Source organism: Corythoichthys intestinalis, chromosome 21, assembly GCF_030265065.1.
Source record: "Corythoichthys intestinalis isolate RoL2023-P3 chromosome 21, ASM3026506v1, whole genome shotgun sequence".
NCBI classification, from domain to species: Eukaryota; Metazoa; Chordata; class Actinopteri; order Syngnathiformes; family Syngnathidae; genus Corythoichthys; species Corythoichthys intestinalis.
The window spans coordinates 37343122-37364598 of NC_080415.1; the positions used below are offsets into that span (position 1 = coordinate 37343122).

Genomic DNA, 21477 nt, shown 5'->3' on the forward strand with positions numbered 1-21477 from the left:
TGTGGTTTCATGTCGGACACTTCTTCTCAGTGAATCCTCAGCAAAAAAAGAAAAAAAGTGTTTTGATGTCTTCCTAACATTTTGCCAAATTGTACAAGCCAACCAAAATTGAAAAATGAGCGGTCGCTCATCATTATTCATTCAGGTGGATGATTTAATGGTTTCAGAGGTGTAAAAGAGAATGTTTTGTCAAAGCACAGACAGCATGTCTGAATTGAAGGGGAAGGTGCCAGCTGTCTCAATCTCTTTGAATATTAAGTTGCACTGTTTCTTTAATGTATGGAGCTATAATTGTCATATTGCTGATGATGGATTGATGAGGTAAATATTATATTTTCGTAGCATGCATGCGTTATTGAAGCATTTATTGGCAGGAATTTTCTTCTTTGTTTAGACATGGGGGCGGCTAATTTTCATAACCGACTAGCGCCTCATAGTTGGCAATAATTATGCGAAATAAATGCTACCCGCACGTTTCTTTGCTTTTAACCAAGAATCGAGACTGTTTTACGTCCATATCTATGAAGAATTCGGGGATTTAAGCATTTGCTCACAAGAATTTTCACCAGAAAAGCTCTGTTTACGTCAGGCCGTTAACAGAGTAGCATTGTACTTCAACAATATACGTAAAATAAACGCTAACTGCATGGTTTCTTTGCTTTCAAGCAAGAATCGAGACAGTTTTACGTCCATATCTGTGAAGAATTCGGGGATTTAAAACATTTATTCACAAGAATTTTCGCCAGAAAAGCCCTGTTTACGCCAGGCGGCCGCTAGCCTCATTCACTACCAGAGTAGCATTGTACTTCGACAACAGCCTATACATAAAATAAACGCTAACTGAAAGGTTTCTTTGCTTTTAACCAAGAATCGAGACTGTTTTACGTCCATATCAATGAAGAAGTCGGGGATTTAAGCATTTATTCACAAGAGTTTTCACCAGAAAAGCTCTGTTTACTCCAGGCGGCCGCTAGCCTCATTCGCTAACAGAGTAGCATTGTACTTTGACAATATACGTTAAAAAAAAACGCTAACTGCACGGTTTCTTTGCTTTTACCCAAGAATCGAGACTGTTTTACGTCAATATCTATGAAGAATTTGGGGATTTAAGCATTTATTCACAAGAATTTTTGCCAGAAAAGTTCTGTTTACATCAGGTGGCCGCTAGCCTCACTCGCTAACAGTATATAGTGTATAATGATTATAAAGGGCTACTCTATTCTACAATAAATTGCGTTATTAATAATCTATTTACTAGGGCTGTCAAATGATCAAAATGTTTAATCGAGTTAATCACAGCTTAAAAATTAATCGTAATCGTTAATCTATAAAATATGCCATATTTTTCTGTAAATTATTGTTGGAATGGAAAGATAAGACAGATATATACACTCAACATACGGTACATAAGTACTGTATTTGTTTATTATAACAATAAATCAACAAGATGGCATTAACATTATTAACATTCTGTTAAAGCGATCCATGGATAGAAAGACTTGTAGTTCTTAAAAGATAAATGTTAGTACAAGTTATAGAAATTTTATATTAAAACCCCTCTTAATGTTTTGTTTTAATAACATTTGTAAAATTTTCAATCAAAAAATAAACTAGTAGCAGTAGTAGTGATGCCAATAATTACTTACACAATGCTCATGGGTGCTGAAGCCTATAAAATCAGTCGCATCCAAGCGCCAGCAGAGGGCGACAAAACTCCGAAAAACACAAGTACACATTTCACTGTGTGTGCTGTCATTTTAATATTTGAGTGGGGCATGTGCGTTAATTGCGTCAAATATTTTAGCGTGATTAATTGAAAAAATTAATCACCGCCCGTTAACGCGATAATTTTGACAGCCCTAACGAAAATATAAAAGTATTTTGCATGTCATGACATGTAGTCATACTACCGAGCAAGTAGAATACTGTATAATCAAGTCCTAGTTAGAAATAATCACCACATCTGGATTTATGCTTTTATAACAATGCTTCCAGGCAAAAGTCGTGGTCATTGCGCTTATCGTCTATTTGCGCTCGTAATTCTTGCAGACGTTGGGATGACAAGAGACCACGTTATATGGCCTTCTTCTTTCTCTTCTAGTTGTATATTAACAAATTGGAGGAGGTGCCCAACGGAGGAAGTGATTTGAAAACAGATGAAAAATTCACTGCTGGATCTTGTGCGCATTTTGATTTGGTGTCGGATTAAGCGTGATATGGATTTTTTATTCTATTCTGAGTGAGGATAATCTGACAAAATGGCTTTAGGTGGTTGGTGCTTGTGGTGGTGCACCTTTGCGACGTTTCTGCCGTCGCATCACGGCCTCCACCCGTGTTTGAGAGGAATCTCTATGAATGTGATTCTCCTGGATGACGAGGACTCTCCCTGGAGCTTGAAATTTGTCCGAGGGCAAATATTAAAGGCGTTGGAGACGGAATCGGTGCCTGAAAACAGTAAGAAACTTTTACGAAATTCACTTATTTGTGTGTGTGTGTGTGTGTTTTTAAACTCTTTCATGCACAAATCTAGCCTTTTTTGGCACTCATTGGTTGCCATTGACGGTGCAAGACGTCCAATTTTTTTCAGCTGAGACTCGAAACGGATTTGACGTCTAGTGTCGTCCATGGCACTGAAAGATGGTGAGGCGCATCGGAGTATAAGGCGCACCTTTAGTGAAGGCCTATTTAAAACTTTTCATATATACGGCGCACCGCATTATAAGGCGCAGTACTAGTAGTAGTAGTAGTTGGGGTTGGCTTATACATCCACTAGATGGTGCTGCACTACAGGGAATGTCATGCCATGAACCAATATTGTAGGGCTGCAGCTATCGAATATTTTAGTAGTCGATTAATTGATGGACTACCGTAATTTCTGGACTACAAGGCGCACCTGACTATAAGCCGCCAGCCACCAAATTTTACATGAAAACGGCATTTGTTCATAGATAAGCCGCACTGGACTATAAGCCGCAGTTGTCCTCATTTTACTATGGGATATTTACACCAAAAGATATTAACTGGTAACACTTCATTTGACAAAGGCATTATAAGACTGTCATGAAACCAAATGAACCACCATGAAAATTTGAACCAATTGGCTGCAAAGCCTTATTGTTTCAAAAATCTTCATTTGGTCATCACTGCTCCCTTGGGGGAGACAGTCAACCTCTGCTGCCACCTGCTGTCAACACTGTTGTCATCCAACATTCCTCCTAGCATGCATTGCAGCACTACAAATGTCAATAACGATCAAAATCCATGTTCTGTGCTAATTATTTCTTCAGTTACTGTTCCAGTTGTTTCATTAATTGCTAGCTATTGTATTTGGTAACATTTTTTGGGATAGTAGTGCCATAATACTGTTATAATTATTACATGACACTGTCATAAGCATTATTGAATGCTTATAATAGATGTCGGTTAGTGTCATCCAGCAAATTATCTCACTTTTGAATGGACGTAATAGATCTGAGCTAGACATAAATGGAGTTGGTGACATATTATGCCACATGACACATATTGACATCTGTCATAAGCATTCAGTAATGCCCATGATAGTGTCATGTCATAATTATGATGTTCTTATGACAGTCTTATGATCCCGCTCTCAAAAAAAGTTTTACCTATTAACCCAAATAAATCACCAAATAAGCCGCACTGGACTATAAACCGCAGGATTCAAAATGAGGGAAAAAAGTAGCGGCTTATAGTCTGAAAATTAGGGTAGTTTGTTCGAATAATCGAGTAATCGGATAAGGAACATGAAAAATTAAAATACCTGAGCTGAGCCTCAAACGTTATCAATTTTTTCTAAAAAATGAGGATCTATGTACAACAAAAGAACAATTGGCTAACTTACATAGCAAAAATCCGCTAGCTTAAATGCTATAAAATGCTAAAGTTGTGTTTTTTTTTTTTTTTTTTTTTTTACAATGCTCTTAACAAATGGTTCAGACACATATTCCCACAAAGAAAAGGCTAAATATACCTATGAACTAAATTATGAATGCATGAAAAAATATTAACTCGAACAAAAATTTAGCTTACGTTGGCCTTAACAGGGAGCAGTTGGGTTCAGCCATGTGAAAAGAGGCAGACCATAGGGCAGTGTATCCACCCTAATCAATAAACTGAATGCAAACACTTTCCAAATAAACCATTACAACGCCACTTTAATTAAACGAATACTCAAAGCAACAAAATTTAATTTGAATATTTTTTTGGCTACCTAAATAGAAATATTCCACAAGCTTAAATGCTATAAAATGCTAAAGTTTTTTTTACAATGCTCTTAACAAATGGTTCAGACGCATTTTCCCCACAAAAAATGGCTAAATATACATACAAACTAAATTATGAATGCATTAAAAAGTGAGTTAGCTTAAATGCTATAAAATGCTAAAGTTGTGTTTTTTTTTTTTTTTTTTTTACAATGCTCTTAACAAATGGTTTAGACACATATTCCCACAAAGAAAAGGCTAAATATACCTACGAACTAAATTATGAATGCATGAAAAAACATTAACTCGAACAAAAACTTAGCTAATGTGGGTCTTAACAGGGAGCAGCTGGATTCAGCCATGTGAAATGAGACAGACTAGAGGGCAATGTATCCACCCTAATCAATAAAACTAAAAGCAAACACTTTCAAAATATACCATTACAATTAAACGAATACTCGAAGCAGCAAAATCTAATTCGAATATTTTTTTCTAATCGAATACTCGAGTTACTCGATTAATCGTTGCAGCACTACAATATTGATAAATATATTAGGCGCATCGGATTATAAACCGCACAGTTTGCTTTTGAGAAAATTGAAGGCTTTTAGGTCCGCCTTTATAGTTCTGAAAATCCTGTATATACCGTGTGGCAAATAAGTATTTAGTCAACCACCAATTGTGCAAGTTCGCCGACTTGAAAAGATTAGAGAGGCCTGTAATTGTCAACATGGGTAAACCTCAACCATGAGAGACAGAATGTGGAAAAAAAAACTGAAAATCACATTGTTTGATTTTTAAAGAATTTATTTCCAAATTAGAGTGGAAAATAAGTATTTGGTCACCCACAAACAAGCAAGATTTCTGGCTGTCAAAGAGGTCTAACTTCTTCTAACGAGGCTCCACTCATTACCTGTATTAATGGCACCTGTTTGAACTCATTATCGGTAAAAAAGACAAATGTCCACTACCTCAGTCAGACACACTCCAAACTCCACTATGGCCAAGACCAAAGAGCTGTCGAAGGACACCAGAGACAAAATTGTAGACCTGCACCAGGCTGGGAAGACTGAATCTGCAATAGGTAAAACGCTTGGTGTAAAGAAATCAACTGTGGGAGCAATTATTAGAAAATGGAAGACATACAAGACCACTGATAATCTCCCTCGATCTGGGGCTCCATGCAAGATCTCACCCCGCGGCGTCAAAATGATAACAAGAACGGTGAGCAAAAACCACACGGGGGGACCTAGTGAATGACCTACAAAGAGCTGGGACCACAGTCACAAAGGCTACTATCAGTAACACAATGCGCCGCCAGGGACTCAAATCCTGCACTGCCAGACGTGTCCCTCTGCTGAAGAAAGTACACGTCCAGGCCCGTCTACGGTTCGCTAGAGAGCATTTGGATGATCCAGAAGAGGACTGAGAGAATGTGTTATGGTCAGATGAAACCAAAATAGAACTTTTTGGTAGAAACTAGGGCTGTCAAAATTACTGCGCTAACACGCGGTAATTAATTTTTTAAATTAATCACGTTAAAATATTTGACGCAATTAACGCACATGTCCCGCTCAGACAGTATTCGGTCTATTGGTAAGTTTTACAGCAAGGCTTTTTGTGCTGTCTAACAGCGAACTCTTGTGGTCGCTTTGTGACATGGTTTATTGTTTTCTTGCCAGTTCAATATGGCAGCACGACGTCTCGGGCTGACGCCTACGTTGTAATGTTGTGCTTATATGATCCTTGGACAAGATTTGTCCGTAAGTATGGTTGTTGTAAAGAATGTACATATTATGTTAGTAAGCGAAATGTTCTATTTTTTGTATGAGACGCTTTTTGTTTATGTTTAGTGAACCTGTATAGCGTGCTAAGCTAACGTTGTTGCTAATGCAATGCTTGTGTACTTTTTTTTGTAGTTTTACGACGGTCTAAAGAGGACAATGTTTTGAGGCTATGTTATTAATAAATCAGATGAAAAAGGAAGAAGTCTGATTATTAAGGCGTTGTTCACTAGCTGTCTAGCTTTGGAAAAATTAGACGCTTTAGAGTGAGGACAGCATAGACAGATTTAAATGACAGTAGAGTGAAATGCCCACTACAGTCCTTATGTACCGTATGTTGAATGTATATATCCATCTTGTGTCTTATCTTTCCATTCCAATTTATTTTACAGAATATATACATAATTTACAGAAAAATATGGCATATTTTATAGATGGTTTGAATTGTGATTAATTACGATTAATTAATTTTTAAGCTGTAATTAACTCGATTAAAAATTTTAATCGTTTGACAGCTCTAGTAGAAACACAGGTTCTCATGTTTGGAGGAGAAAGAATACCGAATAGAATCCGAAGAACACCATACCCACTGTGAAGCATGGGGGTGGAAAAATCATGCTTTGGGGCTGTTTTTCTGCAAAGTAACCAGGACGACTCATCTGTGTTAAGGAAAGAATGAATGGGGCATTGTATCGAGAGATTTTGAGTGAAAATCTTCCATCAGCAAGGGCATTGAAGATGAGACGTGGCTGGGTCTTTCAGCATGACAATGATCCTAAACATACAACCAGGGCAACAAAGAAGTGGCTTCGTAAGAAGCATTTCAAGGTCCTGGAGTGGCCTAGCCAGTCTCCAGATCTCAACCCCATAGAAAATCTGTGGAGGGAGTTGAAAATCCATGTTGCCCAACGACAGCCCCAAAACATCACTGCTCTAGAGGAGATCTGCATGGAGGAATGGGCCAAAATACCAGCAACAGTGTGTGAAAAGCTTGTGAAGAGTTACAGAAAAAGTTTGGCCGCCGTTATTGCCAACAAAGGATACATAACAAAGTGAGATGAACTTTTGGTATTGACCAAATACTTATTTTCCACCATGATTTGCAAATAAATTCTTTAAAAATCAAACAATATGATTTTCTTTTTTTTTTTTTTCCCACATTCTGTCTCTCATGGTTGAGGTTTACTGATGCTGACAATTACAGGCCTCTCTAATATTTTCAAGTGGGAGAACTTGCATAATTAGTGGTTGACTAAATACTTATTTGCCCCACTGTATCATTCTACCCTTTCTGTTATGTACATTTCCACCAAGAAGTCAACCTGACGGTCATGTTCGGCGGTTTCAACACAACCTCCTATCGACAAAAAGGCTGCCACAGTAGTGCATGTGAAGGAGTGGCCGAGTTAACAAATCTTGTGGTGAGTACATTTATCATCAATAACCATCTAGATTGGTTTCCTGACTCACGGATCGATCATTATTGTATCAATGTATGTATTTTCTTGGCAGCATTCAAACAGCCTGGGATGCGCCGTGCTAGGCCCGACCTGCACTTACGCCACGTTCCCCCTGGTCGAGTAAGTGTACCACCGGTACGTCATCACCATCACAGGTTTTCATCAATTTCAATCATTTCCTTCTGCGTCAGCGCCGAAAAAGGTTTGAAACTAAGCACGCCCATCATCTCGGCGGGCAGCTTCGGTCCGTCTTGCGACAATACGCTCAACTTACAGCGCCTCCTGCCTCCGGCGCGTAAAATCTCGGACTTTTTCGTCCACTTCTGGAAAGACAACAACGCCATCAAGCCGGTGTGGGAGACTGTTTACGTGTATAAAATGCAGCATAACTCCGAGGAATGCTTCTGGTGAGAGAACACGCAGTGTATCGGCTCTGTTTGTGCTTTACCGTCATTTTCGGACTATAAGACGCACCCAAAATATTTGACAAGAAAACTGAAATTGTTCTTATCTATATAAGCCAACCCTATAAACCTATAAGCTACAGGTTTCCTCATTATACAGTAGGATGAAAAAGTATCTAAATTAGGGCTGTCAAACGATTAAAATTTTTAATCGAGTTAATTACAGCTTAAAAATTCAAACCATCTATAAAATATGCCATATTTTTCTGTAAATTATATATATATTCAGTAAAATAAATTGTTGGAATGGAAAGACACAAGATGGATATATCCATTCAACATATGGTACATAAGGACTGTATTTGTTTATTATAACAATAAATCAACAATATGGCATTAACATTATTAACATTCTGTTAAAGCGATCCATGGATAGACTTGTAGTTCTTAAAAGATAAATGTTAGTACAAGTTATAGAAATGTTATATTAAAACCCCTCTTAATGTTTTCGTTTTAATAAAATTTGTAAAATTTTCAATCAAAAAATAAACTAGTAGCCCGCCATTGTTGATGTCAATAATTACTTACACAATGCTCATGGGTGCTGAAGCCTATAAAATCAGTCATACCCAAGTGCCAGCAGAGGGCGGCAAAACTCCATAAAACACAATTAACAAGTGGGCATTTCACTCTACTGCCATTTAAATGTTTGATTGGGACATGTGCGTTAATTGCGTCAAATTTTTGTAACGTGATTAATTTAAAAAATTAATTACCGCCCGTTTACGCGATAATTTTGACAGCCCTAATCTGAACCTTTTGGAAATTCTCACATTTCTGCATAAAATCACCATCAAATGTGATCTGATCTTTGTCAAAATCACACAAATGTAAAAACAGTTTCTGCTTTAACTAAAACCACCCAAACATTTATAGGTTTTCATATTTTAATGAGCATAGCATGTAAACAAGACAGAAGGGGGAAAAATAAGTAAGTGAACCCTTAGTCTAAGGAGACTTACGGAGCAATTTAAACCCTTTTTTTTTTAGCAAATAATTTAATATAGATGTGTGCCCAATTACTGATGAGTGGTTTAAAGCTGCCCTGCCCACTATAAAACGCACACCTGGTAAGAATTGTCTTGATGAGAAGCATTTTCTGATGTGCAGCATGGCTGTCTAAGGACCTGCGATCAAGAATTGTTGATTTATATAAAGCTGGGAAAGGATATAAAACAGTCTCTAAAAGTCTGGATGTTTATCAATCGACAGTCAGAGAAATTGTCTACAAATGGAGAGAGTTTGGCACTGTTGCTTCTCTCCCAAGGAGTGGCCGTCCACCAAAGATGATGGCAAGAGTTCAGCGCAGAATACCCAGAGAGGTAAAAAAAAAAAGAACCCTAGCGTGTCTGCTAATGAAATCACTGGCTTAGTCCAACATCTATGTGCACACATCAACTATATGTAAAAATATAGCCAAGAATGGCGTTCATGGGAAGACTCCACGGAGGAAACCATTGCTGTCTAAAAAAAAAAGGCACTTGGACACTCCACAGATGTTTTGGCAAAATATTTTCTGGACTGATGAAACCAAAGTTGAACTGTTCGGGAGTAACACACAACATCATGTGTGGAGGAAAAATGGAACAGCTCACCAACATCAACACCTCATCCCCACCGTGAAGCATGGTGGAGGGAGCATCGTGATTTGGGGCTGTTTTGTTGCTTCGAGGCCTGGACAACTAGCAATCATTAAATGGAAAAATGAATTCAAAAGTTTATCAGGATGTTTTGCAGGAAAACTTGAGGCCGTCTGTTAGGCAGTTGAAGCTTAAAAGAGGATGGATGCTTCAGCAAGACAGTGATCCAAAACACAGAAGTAAATCAACTTCTGAATAGTTTCAGAATAACAAAATACAAATTCTGGAGTGATCAAGTCAAAGTCCAGACTTGAACCCCATTGAGATGCTGTGGCATGACCTAAAGACAGCGATTCATGCCAGACACCCCAGGAATCTGACTGAACCACAGCAGTTTTGTTGAGAAGAATGGGCCAAGATTCGTCCTGATTGATGTGGCAGACTGATCTGCAGCTACAGGAAGCGTCTGGTTGAAGTTATTGCTGCCAAAGGGGGTGCCACAAAATATTAAATATGATGGTTCACTTACTTGTTTTACCCTCTTCTGTCATTATTTGCATACTACCCTCATTAAAATATGAAAACCTATAAATATTTGGGTGGTTTTAGTTAAAACAGAGATTTTCATCTGTGTGATTTTGACAAAGATAGATCATATTTGATGGTGATTGCTGCCACAAAATGTTAAATGTGATGGTTCACTTATTTTTCCACCGTCTGTCATTGTTTGCATACAATCCTCATTTAAATATGAAAACCTATAAATGTGTGAGTGGCTTTAGTTAAAGTGGGCACTGTTTTTTCATCTGTGTGATTTTCACAAAGCTCAGATCACATTTGATTGTGATTGTATGCAGAAATGTGAGAAATTCCAAAAAGTTAAGATACTTTTTCATACCACTTTATATGATTTGCACAGGTACATAAATGCACTGGAATCAGCACCGCACATGTTCGCTCAGAGTGTGAAAAGAACGATGCTTCGAAAACCAGAAGACCTCAAAACAGTCTTGTCGTCGCGCACAAATAGGACAAGCAACTGTACGTTCCACCGCTCTGCTATTTGGATGAGAAACACGTTGAAAATCCTTTTTCTGATTGCAGTATTCATCATGTGCGGTTCTGTTAATCACGTCATGGATGTGAAGAATCTCTCAACCGAAGCGGACAGTAATGAGATTCTCTTCATCCTTATCGATCTCTACAAGTCAGTACTTGTCTGCTTCATAATGCTTAGAGCTGTTTTTTTGGGTGTTTGACTGTTTCACTCAACGGCTTCTGTTTCTACAGTGATCAATACTACAAAAACAAAACATCTCATTCGTCCATGAAGAACGTGTTAGTGCTCACCATGCCCAACACCAGGAATTACACCATTGACTCCGACCCAAAAAGCAACAGTACAGTAAGCATACTGGAAACTTTCATTTGTTAGTGTCGTTTCATTTTTGTTCAAAATAATGTATACACCTGTTGCCGGGTTGATACTGAGAAACTCATCATTTGTTTCCAACATACGTGGCCAATATTGATGATTCCCATGTGCGTATACAGTGGTATTAAAAAGTATCTGAACCTTTTAGAATTTCTCAATTTCTGCATATAATCACCATCAAATGTGATCTGATCTTTGTCAAAATCACACAGATGAAAAACCTGTCTTCTTTAACTAAACCCCCCCAAACATTTATAGGTTTTCATATTTGAAGGAATCGGACCTTTTAGCCAGACTGCTACAATCACGCTGGCCGAACCGCCGGACCCGCGCTGGCGCAGCTCCAACGACCCGGGCCGGCGAAATCTAGACAACCTGGCCAAAAGGCCAAACTCCGCATTTTCCGAAATTTCCAGGTTCGCGGTGAATCAATAACAGGCACACTTTTGCTCAATAGACGATGTTTAGCAATTAGAAAATGCAGAATAAATAAGATTTATTGACTACAATCCCACAAGAGCAAGCAACAAGTGTCAAAAACAAGCAGAAACAATGGTAACGTGACGCTAGATTTGAGTTTGTCAATCCCAGAATCCCCGCGTTATCGTTACAGCACAACTATGTCGTCCCTTAGCAATGAAAATCGCCTACCGTGACAAATGAGTGGGAAGCCAGCAACACTCCAGTAAAGCGGCAAAAGGACAAAGCTGGGCGATCCGTACGCTTAATCCACCAGCGGACTTCACGGGTCACCCGGAAACGTCTGCTTTTGTTAGGACGCACCCCTCGGAGGCGGAGAGGCCAACTTCCGCCCCCGAGCGGCGCGGCCCCGTCCAATGACAAACATTAAAGCTACTTTTGGTTCAGCCCCCTTGAAAAAGGACTTTTCACATGGGACAAATGAGCTGTGCTCCAACAGATGCAACAAATGGTAAATATTATGGGTGCAAAACAAGTTATATCGTGAGATTCCCTCTTAGCTATGGAACTCAGGCGCGTACTATGGTGCAAAACAAGTTATCTCGTGAGATTCCCTACTCAAGCGCGTCTCCTAACTATGGGAAGAAGTTGGAAAAACAATAGATGTTGTTTCAATCTATGTCACAGAAGCAATCATACAAAGGCATAATGTAATATTTTCCCCATCATCGCGCGTTCACCTTAGTCTCAACCCCTTGTACTGACTCCATTTTGAAAGCTGGAAAAAGGCTTCAAAACACAAGTTGACAATTTATTCAGGTCGTAGCGATCAAACGGCAAGGATAAACAGCAACAAACCCAGGCGAGGAGGCAGACTGGTTCCATATTACAGGTCAACAAAAATTCCTGAGAAAAATGACAACGATTAGTTAAACATTAATCATTCATATTTTAATGAGGATAGCATGCAAACAATGACAGAAGGGTGAAAAATAAGTAAGTGAACCCGCTGCCTAAAGAGCAATTGAAACCAATTTTTACCAAACATTTTAAGTCAGGTGTTTGCCCAATCACTGATGAGTGGTTTAAAGCTGCCCTGCCCACTATAAAAACACACCTGGTAAGAATTGTCTTGATGAGAAGCATTGTCTGATGTGCATCATGGCTCGGTCAAACGAGCTGTCTGAAGACCTGCGATCAAGGATTGTTGTATAAAGCTGGGAAATGATCCCAAACCATCTCTAAAAGTCTGGATGTTCCCCAATCGACAGTCAGAGAAGTTGTCTACAAATGGAGAGAGTTTGGCACTGTTGCTTCTCTCCCAAGCAGTGGCCGTCCACGAAAGATGACGCTAAGAGTTCAGCGCAGAATACTCAGAGAGGTAAAAAAGAACCCTAGAGTGTCTGCTAAAGACTTACAGAAATCATTGGCACAGTCCAATATCTCTGGACAACTTGCAATCATTAATGGAAGATTGAATGAACACCAAATCTCACAAACAGCTCTTCAGGACAGTCCAGAACAAATGGCGGGACGTCCCGTACTACCACAAACACTCGATAACAAAAAGAACTCCAAGTTTGATAGCTCAGCGCCTCTCAGATGGTGAGGCGCATCGAACCTCCCAGCTCAGTTGCCTCATTAACCATGAGCCAGCAACGGTGACACATGAACTTGACCGCCCAAATCTGCAACAGAAGAAGACCCAAAAACACCCCTCTTCCTGCCCACGGCCCGCCCTACGAGAGACATAAAAAAGAATGAATGTTTAACTAATCATTTTCATTTTTCTTGGGAATATTTTGTTGACTTGTGATATGGTCACCCTGGAACCAGTCTGCCTCCTCGTCTGGGTCTGTTGCCGTTTTGCCTTGCCGTTTGATCGCCGTCAACCTGAATAAATTGCCAACTTGTGTTTTAAAGCCTTTTTCCAGTTTTCAAAATGGAGTCAGTACAAGGGGTTAAGACTGAGGTGAACGCGCGGAGTTTGGCCTTTTGGCCGGGCTGTCAGAATTTCGCCGACCCGGGTCGTTGGAGCTACACTAGCGCGGGTCCGACGGTTTGGGTGGCGTGATTCCGCCAATCTGGCAAAAAGGCCAGATTCCTTCAAATATGAAAACCTATAAATGTTTGGGTGGTTTTAGTTAAAGCAGACAGTTTTTTTTTTTATCTGTGTGATTTTGACAAAGATCAGATCACATTTGATGGTGATTATATGCAGAAATGTGAGAAATTCCAAAAGGTTCAGATACTTTTTCATACCACTGTAGAGCTGGAATTTTGTCTGTCATCTCGGTGCAGATGAACGACTACATGGCGGCGTACCACGACTCGGTGTTGCTGGTCAGTCAGGTGATAAAGCATATACTTGACAATCCTCAATCCGAGGTTCATCAGAGGCCATACGTTTCTGTGAATTATCTTCGGAACATCTCTTTTAACGGTAAGCCGCCTCGATCGATGTTCTGCGCTCGTGCTTACCGTCGTCAAGCAATAATGTGTGAAGATAGGACAGCGGACTTGACATCCGTTGACCTGAGGCGCAGCAGCAGGAGGCTGTCAGCCTGTCAATTTTGTTCCACCGACATGACAAAATTGAACTGTCAGTCGATAAATGTGGCAAAATTTTGTGTCCGCCTGTTTAGGTATCGCAGGGAACTATCGGCTCGACAAGCACGGAGACAGAGATGTCAACCTGTCCATCATTTACACCACAAATTATAACGAGGTAATAGCTTTTTCAAGTGCAATACTCCACATTTACGTCATCTGAGCACAACTAGATCTGAAAGACTCTCCTACTAATTAGCATGTCTACCAATGATGAACTATGTATTTGAAGTGGAGGGTCTGGCAGTGAATGAACATGGAGGCCACTGAGTAAATAACAGATGTTTGGACTTTGATGAAATAGTCTTTTAAAAATCGGTCGAGGAATTACAGAGGCCCTAAAGGGACATTGACAGGAATAAAATAAATTTAAGCAGTCTCGTGCACACCAGATTGTTTCTCATTCCCAGCAGAAACTATCTAGTAAACAACAGCATTTTATAGCATTTAAGCTAGCGGACTTTTGCTATGAAAGTTAGCCAGTTGTTGTAAACATTAGCATTATATAGCATTTAAGCTAGCTGACTTTTGCTATGAAAGTTAGCCAGTTGTTGCATTGTTGCAATTGGCTAACTTCATAGCAAAAGTTAGCCAATTGTAATAAAAATTTTGCTTCATAGCCAAATTTAGCCAGTTGTTGCATTGTTGCAATTGGCTAACTTCACAGCAAACTTCCAAACTTGGCTAACTTGCATAGCAAAAGTCCGCTAGTTTAAATGCTATATAATGCTAATGTTTACAACAACTGGCTAACTTGCGTAGCAAAAATCCGCTAGCTTAAATGCTATATAATGCTAATGTTTACAATAACTGGCTAACTTTCGTAGCAAAAGTCCGCTAGCTCAAATAATATATAATGCTAATGTTTACAACAACTGGCTAACTTCCGTAGCAAAAATCCGCTAGCTTCAATGCTATATAATGCTAATGTTTACAATAACTGGCTAACTTTCGTAGCAAAAGTCCGCTAGCTCAAATAATATATAATGCTAATGTTTACAACAACTGGCTAACTTGCGTAGCAAAAGTCTGCTAGCTTAAATGCTATATAATGCTAATGTTTACCGGATAGTTTCTGGTGCGCACTTGAAACAATCTGGCCCGCGCAAGAAACAATTTGGTGAACACCAATAGTTTCTGGTGCGCACCAGATTGCGTAAATTTATTTTATTTCTGTTGATGTGCCTTTAGTAGGGCCCCGTAAGAAAAAACCGAGGTATGACTTTGTTTTCAAATAAATGCATTGACTTTAATTGGAACGTTGCCCCAACCAACATGGCCGCCCGGAGGCCATTTTGGTAGGGGCGATGACTCACTTCTGCTGTCAATTGAAATCAATGTATTACTATCAGACATCAATTACATTGTTCTGTTTCCAGTATCGCATCCTATTCGAGTTTGACACAGAACATAACCTTACCACGCTGGTTGAGGATGACCCCTCCTTTGTCTGGGGGGCAAGACTTCCCAATTTCAAGCCAGACGACGGTAAACTCAGATTCATGTCTATTCGATTCGGTGAATCGTCAACCGAGAAACTGTAAACGTTTCCCCCGTAGAGGCTCCGTCACTTGACATTGTCGTCGTCATCTTGGGTTTGATTGTGGTGGTGGTGGGCATCGTCGCTTTTGTCTTCTACAGGTAATAAACAACATGAATTTTGCGTAAAATAAAATTCATGATATCCTAATTTGATTGCGTATCCAGACAAAACAGGAGAGATCGTCGACTGAGGAGAGGAAGCTCCATTTCCCATATTCCCTCCGACCTTCTAACTCTGCTGGAGGACAACACACATAACCAAGTTTCTCTGAAGGTAAGCATATGAAACATTCAAGCAGATATGAATAAATTGTCCGCTTTTGTACTTTTTGCATGTTGAAGTGTTCTATCTATGATTTCCTATCAGATTGAAGAGAGGAAAAAAGTTTACAAGATCCGCCGAGCACTCTACGATAAGAAGGTAATCAGACACGATCACATATTTTTGCTAGTGAGTTCAAGTCAGACTTTCAGGATCTGCTCATACAGAGTCGTGATCCGAAACCTTGCAATCGAAAAGTCAAAATGCAGTGTGACCTCTAATTTTTAATGTGTCCGAGCAGACACACAAGCTCTCTGAGCACACTGAGTTCCACTGTGAGCAACATCAGATGTTCAAAACCTTGGATCGTAGCAAGTTATATGGCTTATTGAAAGAATTAAATTACAGCAGCAATTTTCATTTGTTTACTTTTAATATTATTGATTTGGCCTACTTAAAATGAAAAAGACAAAAACCTCATTGTTCATGAAATGTGTACTATGTTATATGAGAGAGTCCTGCTTTAACCATAGGAAAAGTCCTACTTAATGGCATAATGGCATGCACAGAGCCAAGCAGTCCAGTGCCAGAGGCAGCAAAGCAACCCCAAAACATCAGGGAATCTCCACCATGTTCGACTGTGGGGACCGTGTTCTTTTCTTTGAAAGCCTCGTTTTTTTCCCCCTGTAAACTCTATGTTGATGCCTTTTCCCAAAAAGCTCTACTTTTGTCTCATGTGACCAGAGAACATTCTTCCTAAACGTTTTTTGGCTTTATCAAGTAAGTTTTGGCAAACTTCCGCCTGGCTTTTTTATGTCTTTGGGTCAGAAGTGAGGTCTTCCTGGGTATCCTACCATTGAGTCCTTTTTCATTCGGACGCCGACGGATAGTACGGGTTGACACTATTGTACCCTCGGACTGCGGGACATCTTGAACTTGTTTGCATGTTAGTCGAGGTTCTTTATCGACCATTAGCACAATACTTCGTTGAAATCTCTCGTCAATTTTTATTTCTGTCCACATTGGGGACAGAGGTTAGCTACAGTGCCATGGGCTTTACACTTATTGATGACACTGCGCACGGTAGACACAGGAACATCCAGGTCTTTGGAGATGGACTTGTAGCCTTGAGATTGCCCACGCTTCCTCACAATTTTGTTTCTCAAGTCCTCAGACAGTTCTTTGGCTTCTTTCTTTTCTCCATGCTCAATGTGGTACACACAGGGCCGGCCCAGCCTATACGCAGACTATGCAGCTGCTTAGGGCCCCTGACCACTAGGGGGCCCCCAATCTGGCAATTGTTTATTATTATTATATTATATGTTTATTTATTAATTTATATTCTATTTTGTTTACTACTGTTTGCTTTATTTGACTATTGTGAGTTTTGATATTTAATTTCAAGCTTATAAAATAAAAGTTCCTCCTTAACTTCTTTTCCTCTTTTCGAAAAAGGTTTGGTGCTATCTACTGTAATTACTGACAATCATTTGAGGTGAGAAGTTTAAAGCATGCAGTGCAACAAAATCTGATTAATATAAAAAATATGGACGTATGGGTTGGATTGCATGTATGGGTTTCACAGTACACTGTGACGAAATGGTGTGCCAAAAATATGGGCCCCTTGGCATTATTTGGCTTAGGGCCCCCAAATGGCCTGGGCTGGCCCTGGGTACACACAAGGACACAGGACAGAGTCAACTTTGATCCATTTTAACTGGCTGCAAGTGTGATTTAGTTATTGCCACCACCTGTTATGTGCCACAGTAGCTGTTAATTACACAAATTAAAGGTGCATCACATGATTTTTCAAAGGGTGCCAATACTTTTGTCCGGCCCGTTTTTGGAGTTTTGTGTAAAATGATAATGATTTCATGTTTTTTTTCATTCTCTTTTGTGTTTTTTCATTGCAAGCAAAATAAATGATTATATCAATACCAAAGCATTTGTAATTGCAATCATTCTGGAAGAAACTGAGAATTATCTGACAGAATTGCAGAGGTGCCAATACTTTTGGCCAGCACTGTATACAATCGTGGTGTTCGTAACCCACCATTGGGAGCGCCGCGTTACTGTCTCGAACGTACCAATAGGAGCGTAGCACTGACACATCACTGTGGCACCGACAGTAGTCCTAGTGACGCCAGGGGCGGACTGGGACTGAAAACAGCCCTGGACTTTGACTCAGCCCAGCCCACAAGAATCGCTGTATGAAGGGAAACACAGACCTCTAGGGGGGTTCGGGGGCATACCCCCCTGGGAGATTTTTTTTTTTTTCTCATTTTATTGTAAAATGCATCAATTTCGTGCACTTTGGGAGATAAATGAAGCGGCTATGAAGAACTACACATTGCATTATTATACATTTTAACTTGAATACTCACTGAGAAATCAACAGCACAGTCCAGGTCTCAATGTAGAACCAGAAAAGGCAGGAGACTGCCTGAAGCACAAAGAAAACATGGTATGATTTATGATAAATCACAATGAAAGGAGGCTGTAATTATACATTTTAACTTGAATACTCACTGAGAAATGAACAGAACACTCTCAGGATCTCTATGTAGAACCAGAAAAAGGCAGGAGACTACGTTTCCTCTGAATTAATATGGCTTCTGCGTGTGCATACATTGTTTTACAGCTAAAATAGTTTTTCTTAGGAGAGGAATAGTAGGACTAGCATACTGTAACTTGACACGATTGCAAACAGGGACATGGACTAGCTGGCACTAACCCTTTAACTGCCATTTATTTCATTTAAAATGTAGCTACCTGGTGGATAACAATTGCCAATATACCTAGCAAGTAACCCTCTGCATCCCTACTTACTTGCCCTGCGCTTGTCTGGGGAACTTCCACCAGCCCATCATTACCCTTTCCTTCATCTGTTGCCCTGCACCGGCTGCACGTGAGAGCGGCTGCCGCTCCCACTCTCACCATCGCCGGGCTGTTGCTAGCCGGCGTGGGCGTTGCAGCCAGACTGCTGCTCACGAACATGTGTGTCAACTTGTGACATTTCGATGCTTTGCTCTCGAGTTTCTTCAGTTTTTTCTCTCTAACCTTCTCCGTGCCACCCTTCTCTTTTCTTTTTTTGCCACCACCATCCATATTGTTTCTCCACGCTCATCGCTATTTTGCTTCCTCAAGGAGTAATGCTTTACCAAAGTAGGCTACTCTGTGCTTTCTTCGTTCTTCTATCAGATTGGCGGTTACCAGCCAGGCGCATTGCTGCCACCTGTCGAATTGGATGCAAACTGTAGATAATCATTGAGGATAGGGGGGATAAAAACAGTGATGTACGTATGGCGGCCGCCGGCCGTCCAGAGCACTGGCCGTTCTGTGATCCTCTAGAAGTCACAGATGACCAGTCCGCCCCTGAGTGACGCTACTATACGTCTCTGATCCTCTAAAAATCACATGATTGGGCCGGATTTCCCGTTCACGTGATCGGCTCGTGGCCGTCCCTAGTGTATGTGTTATTTGGAATTGATCATCACCACTATTTTGTCCAGATTGTGATCCTGAAAGAACTCAACCACTCGGACGGAAACTTCAACGAGACTCAGAAAGAGGAACTTCACGCGGTGAGGCACACACAGATGCGTGCAAACAATTTTTATGTTTCTGAACAAATTTTCTTTGCAGCTCCTGCAAGTCGACTATTACAACTTGACCAAGTTCTACGGCACTGTCAAGTTGGATCAGGGCGTGTTTGGGGTGTTTGAGTATGGTGAGCGGGGGTCACTTAGGGTATGTACGACGCGCCGACACTGATAATGCCAATTTAAAACTGTATTGGTACCAATACTAATGCAACACTACTTACAACTGCTGTCTTTGAGCTTTTTTCTGAAATATTTATGAAAAACGTGTATTGCCTGATAAAAACAAGAGGATGTACTGTCATTTGACTCATGAGGGAAGAACATATTTATCAAACAATGAAGCTAACTGTATTTTATTCAATGAATCGGTCTTATACTGTGTCCAGTATGTGCTGAATGACAAGGTGTCCTATCCGGACGAGACGTTTATGGACTGGGAATTCAAGATCTCCGTCATGTATGACATTGCCAAGGTAACGTGCAAACAAACATACAGGTTAGGGCAAAGGCGAGCTAGGCAGTTACCTAGGGCGCCATCTAGTTGAGGGGGCGCTAAATTGTTTTTGGGAAAAAAAACGTTTTCTAACAAATCAAGTACATTTTAATAGGCTAGTAGTAAATATATTTGCCGTTTCCGACCTGGATCAGGTTAGCCACCTGCTATTTTGTGGCATTCACAAGGCAGGAAGGAACAGTTCACGCAGTACATACGTAAGTTAGTACCGTACAATACCGTACAATACTACAGTGGTATGAAAAATTTTCTTAACCTTTTGGAATTTCTTACATTTCTGCATAAAATCAGCATCCAATGTGATCTGATCTTTTTCAAAATCACACAGATGAAAAAAACAGTGTCTGCTTTAACTAAAACCACGCAAACATTTATAGAATCTTATATTTTAAGCATGCAAACAATGACAGAAGGGGGAAAAATAAGTAAGTGGACCTTCTGCCTAAGGAAACTTAAAGAGCAATTGAAACCATTTTTTACCAAACAATTTAAGCCAGGTGTGTGCCCAATCACTAATGAGTGGTTTAAATCTGCCCTGCCCACTATAAAACAAACACCTGGTAAGAATTGTCTTGATGAGAAGCATTGTCTGATGTGCATCATGGCTCAGGCCTGAAGACCTGCGATCAAGGATCGTTGACCACCTCTAAAAGTCTGGATGCTAATCAGTCGACAGTTAGAGAAGTTGTCTACAAATGGAGAGACTTTGGCATTGTTGCTTCACTCCCAAGGAGTGGCCGTCCACCAAAGATGACGCCAAGAATTCAGCGCAGAATACTCAGAGAGGTAAAAAAGAACCCTAGAGTGTCTGCTAAAGACTTACAGAAATCACTGCACAGTCCAATATCTCTGTGCACACATCAACTATATGTAAAGCTATGGCCAAGAATGTTGTTCATGAATGGACTCCATGGAGGAAGCCACTGCTGTCTAAAAAAAACATTGTTGCTCGTTTAGTGTTCACAAAAAGGCACTTGGTCACTCCACAGAAGTTTTGGCAAAATATTTTGTGGACTGATGAAACCAAAGTTGAATTGTTTGGGAGTAACATACAACGTCATGTGTGGAGGAAAAATGGAACAACTCACCAACATCAACACCTCATCCCCACAGTGACGTATGGTGGTGGGAACATAATGATTTGGGGCCGTTTTGCTACCTCAGGACCTGGACAACTTGCAATCTTTAATGGAAGATGAATTCAAAAGTTTTGCAGGAAAACCTTAGGCCGTTTGTCAGCCATTTGAAGCTAAAAAGAGGATGGATGCTGTAACAAGGCAATTATCCATTACACAGAAGTAAATTAACTTCAGAATGGTTTCTGAAGAACAAAATACACATTCTGGAGTGGCCAAGTCAAAGTCCAGACTTTAACCCCACTGAGATTCTGTGGCATGACCTAAAGACAGTGATTCATGCTAGACATCCCAGGAATATAACTGAACTACAGCAGTTTTGTAGAGAAGAATGGGCCAAGACTAGTCCTGATTGATGCCAGGAAGCGTCTGGTTGAAGTTATTGCTGCCAAAGGTGGCCACAAAATAGTAAATGTGATGGATCATTTACTTATTTTCCCCC

The 21477-nt window shown here is 40.1% G+C and overlaps 1 protein-coding gene across 1 annotated transcript in view; it reads left to right on the plus strand.

Moving 5' to 3' along the window:
• The first annotated feature begins 2258 nt into the window (after positions 1–2258).
• gucy2cb (guanylate cyclase 2Cb) overlaps positions 2259–21477 on the plus strand; it is a 31509-nt gene continuing 12290 nt past the window's right edge. Inside the window, exons 1-16 of the mRNA XM_057825531.1 lie at positions 2259–2586; positions 7322–7428; positions 7520–7587; positions 7659–7874; positions 10431–10552; positions 10616–10718; positions 10802–10916; positions 13668–13809; positions 14012–14094; positions 15356–15464; positions 15536–15617; positions 15684–15792; positions 15886–15939; positions 19293–19364; positions 19426–19530; positions 19772–19858. Of these exons, the coding sequence (XP_057681514.1) occupies positions 2259–2586; positions 7322–7428; positions 7520–7587; positions 7659–7874; positions 10431–10552; positions 10616–10718; positions 10802–10916; positions 13668–13809; positions 14012–14094; positions 15356–15464; positions 15536–15617; positions 15684–15792; positions 15886–15939; positions 19293–19364; positions 19426–19530; positions 19772–19858 (1902 nt within the window). The remainder of the gene's footprint in view (positions 2587–7321; positions 7429–7519; positions 7588–7658; positions 7875–10430; positions 10553–10615; positions 10719–10801; positions 10917–13667; positions 13810–14011; positions 14095–15355; positions 15465–15535; positions 15618–15683; positions 15793–15885; positions 15940–19292; positions 19365–19425; positions 19531–19771; positions 19859–21477) is intronic.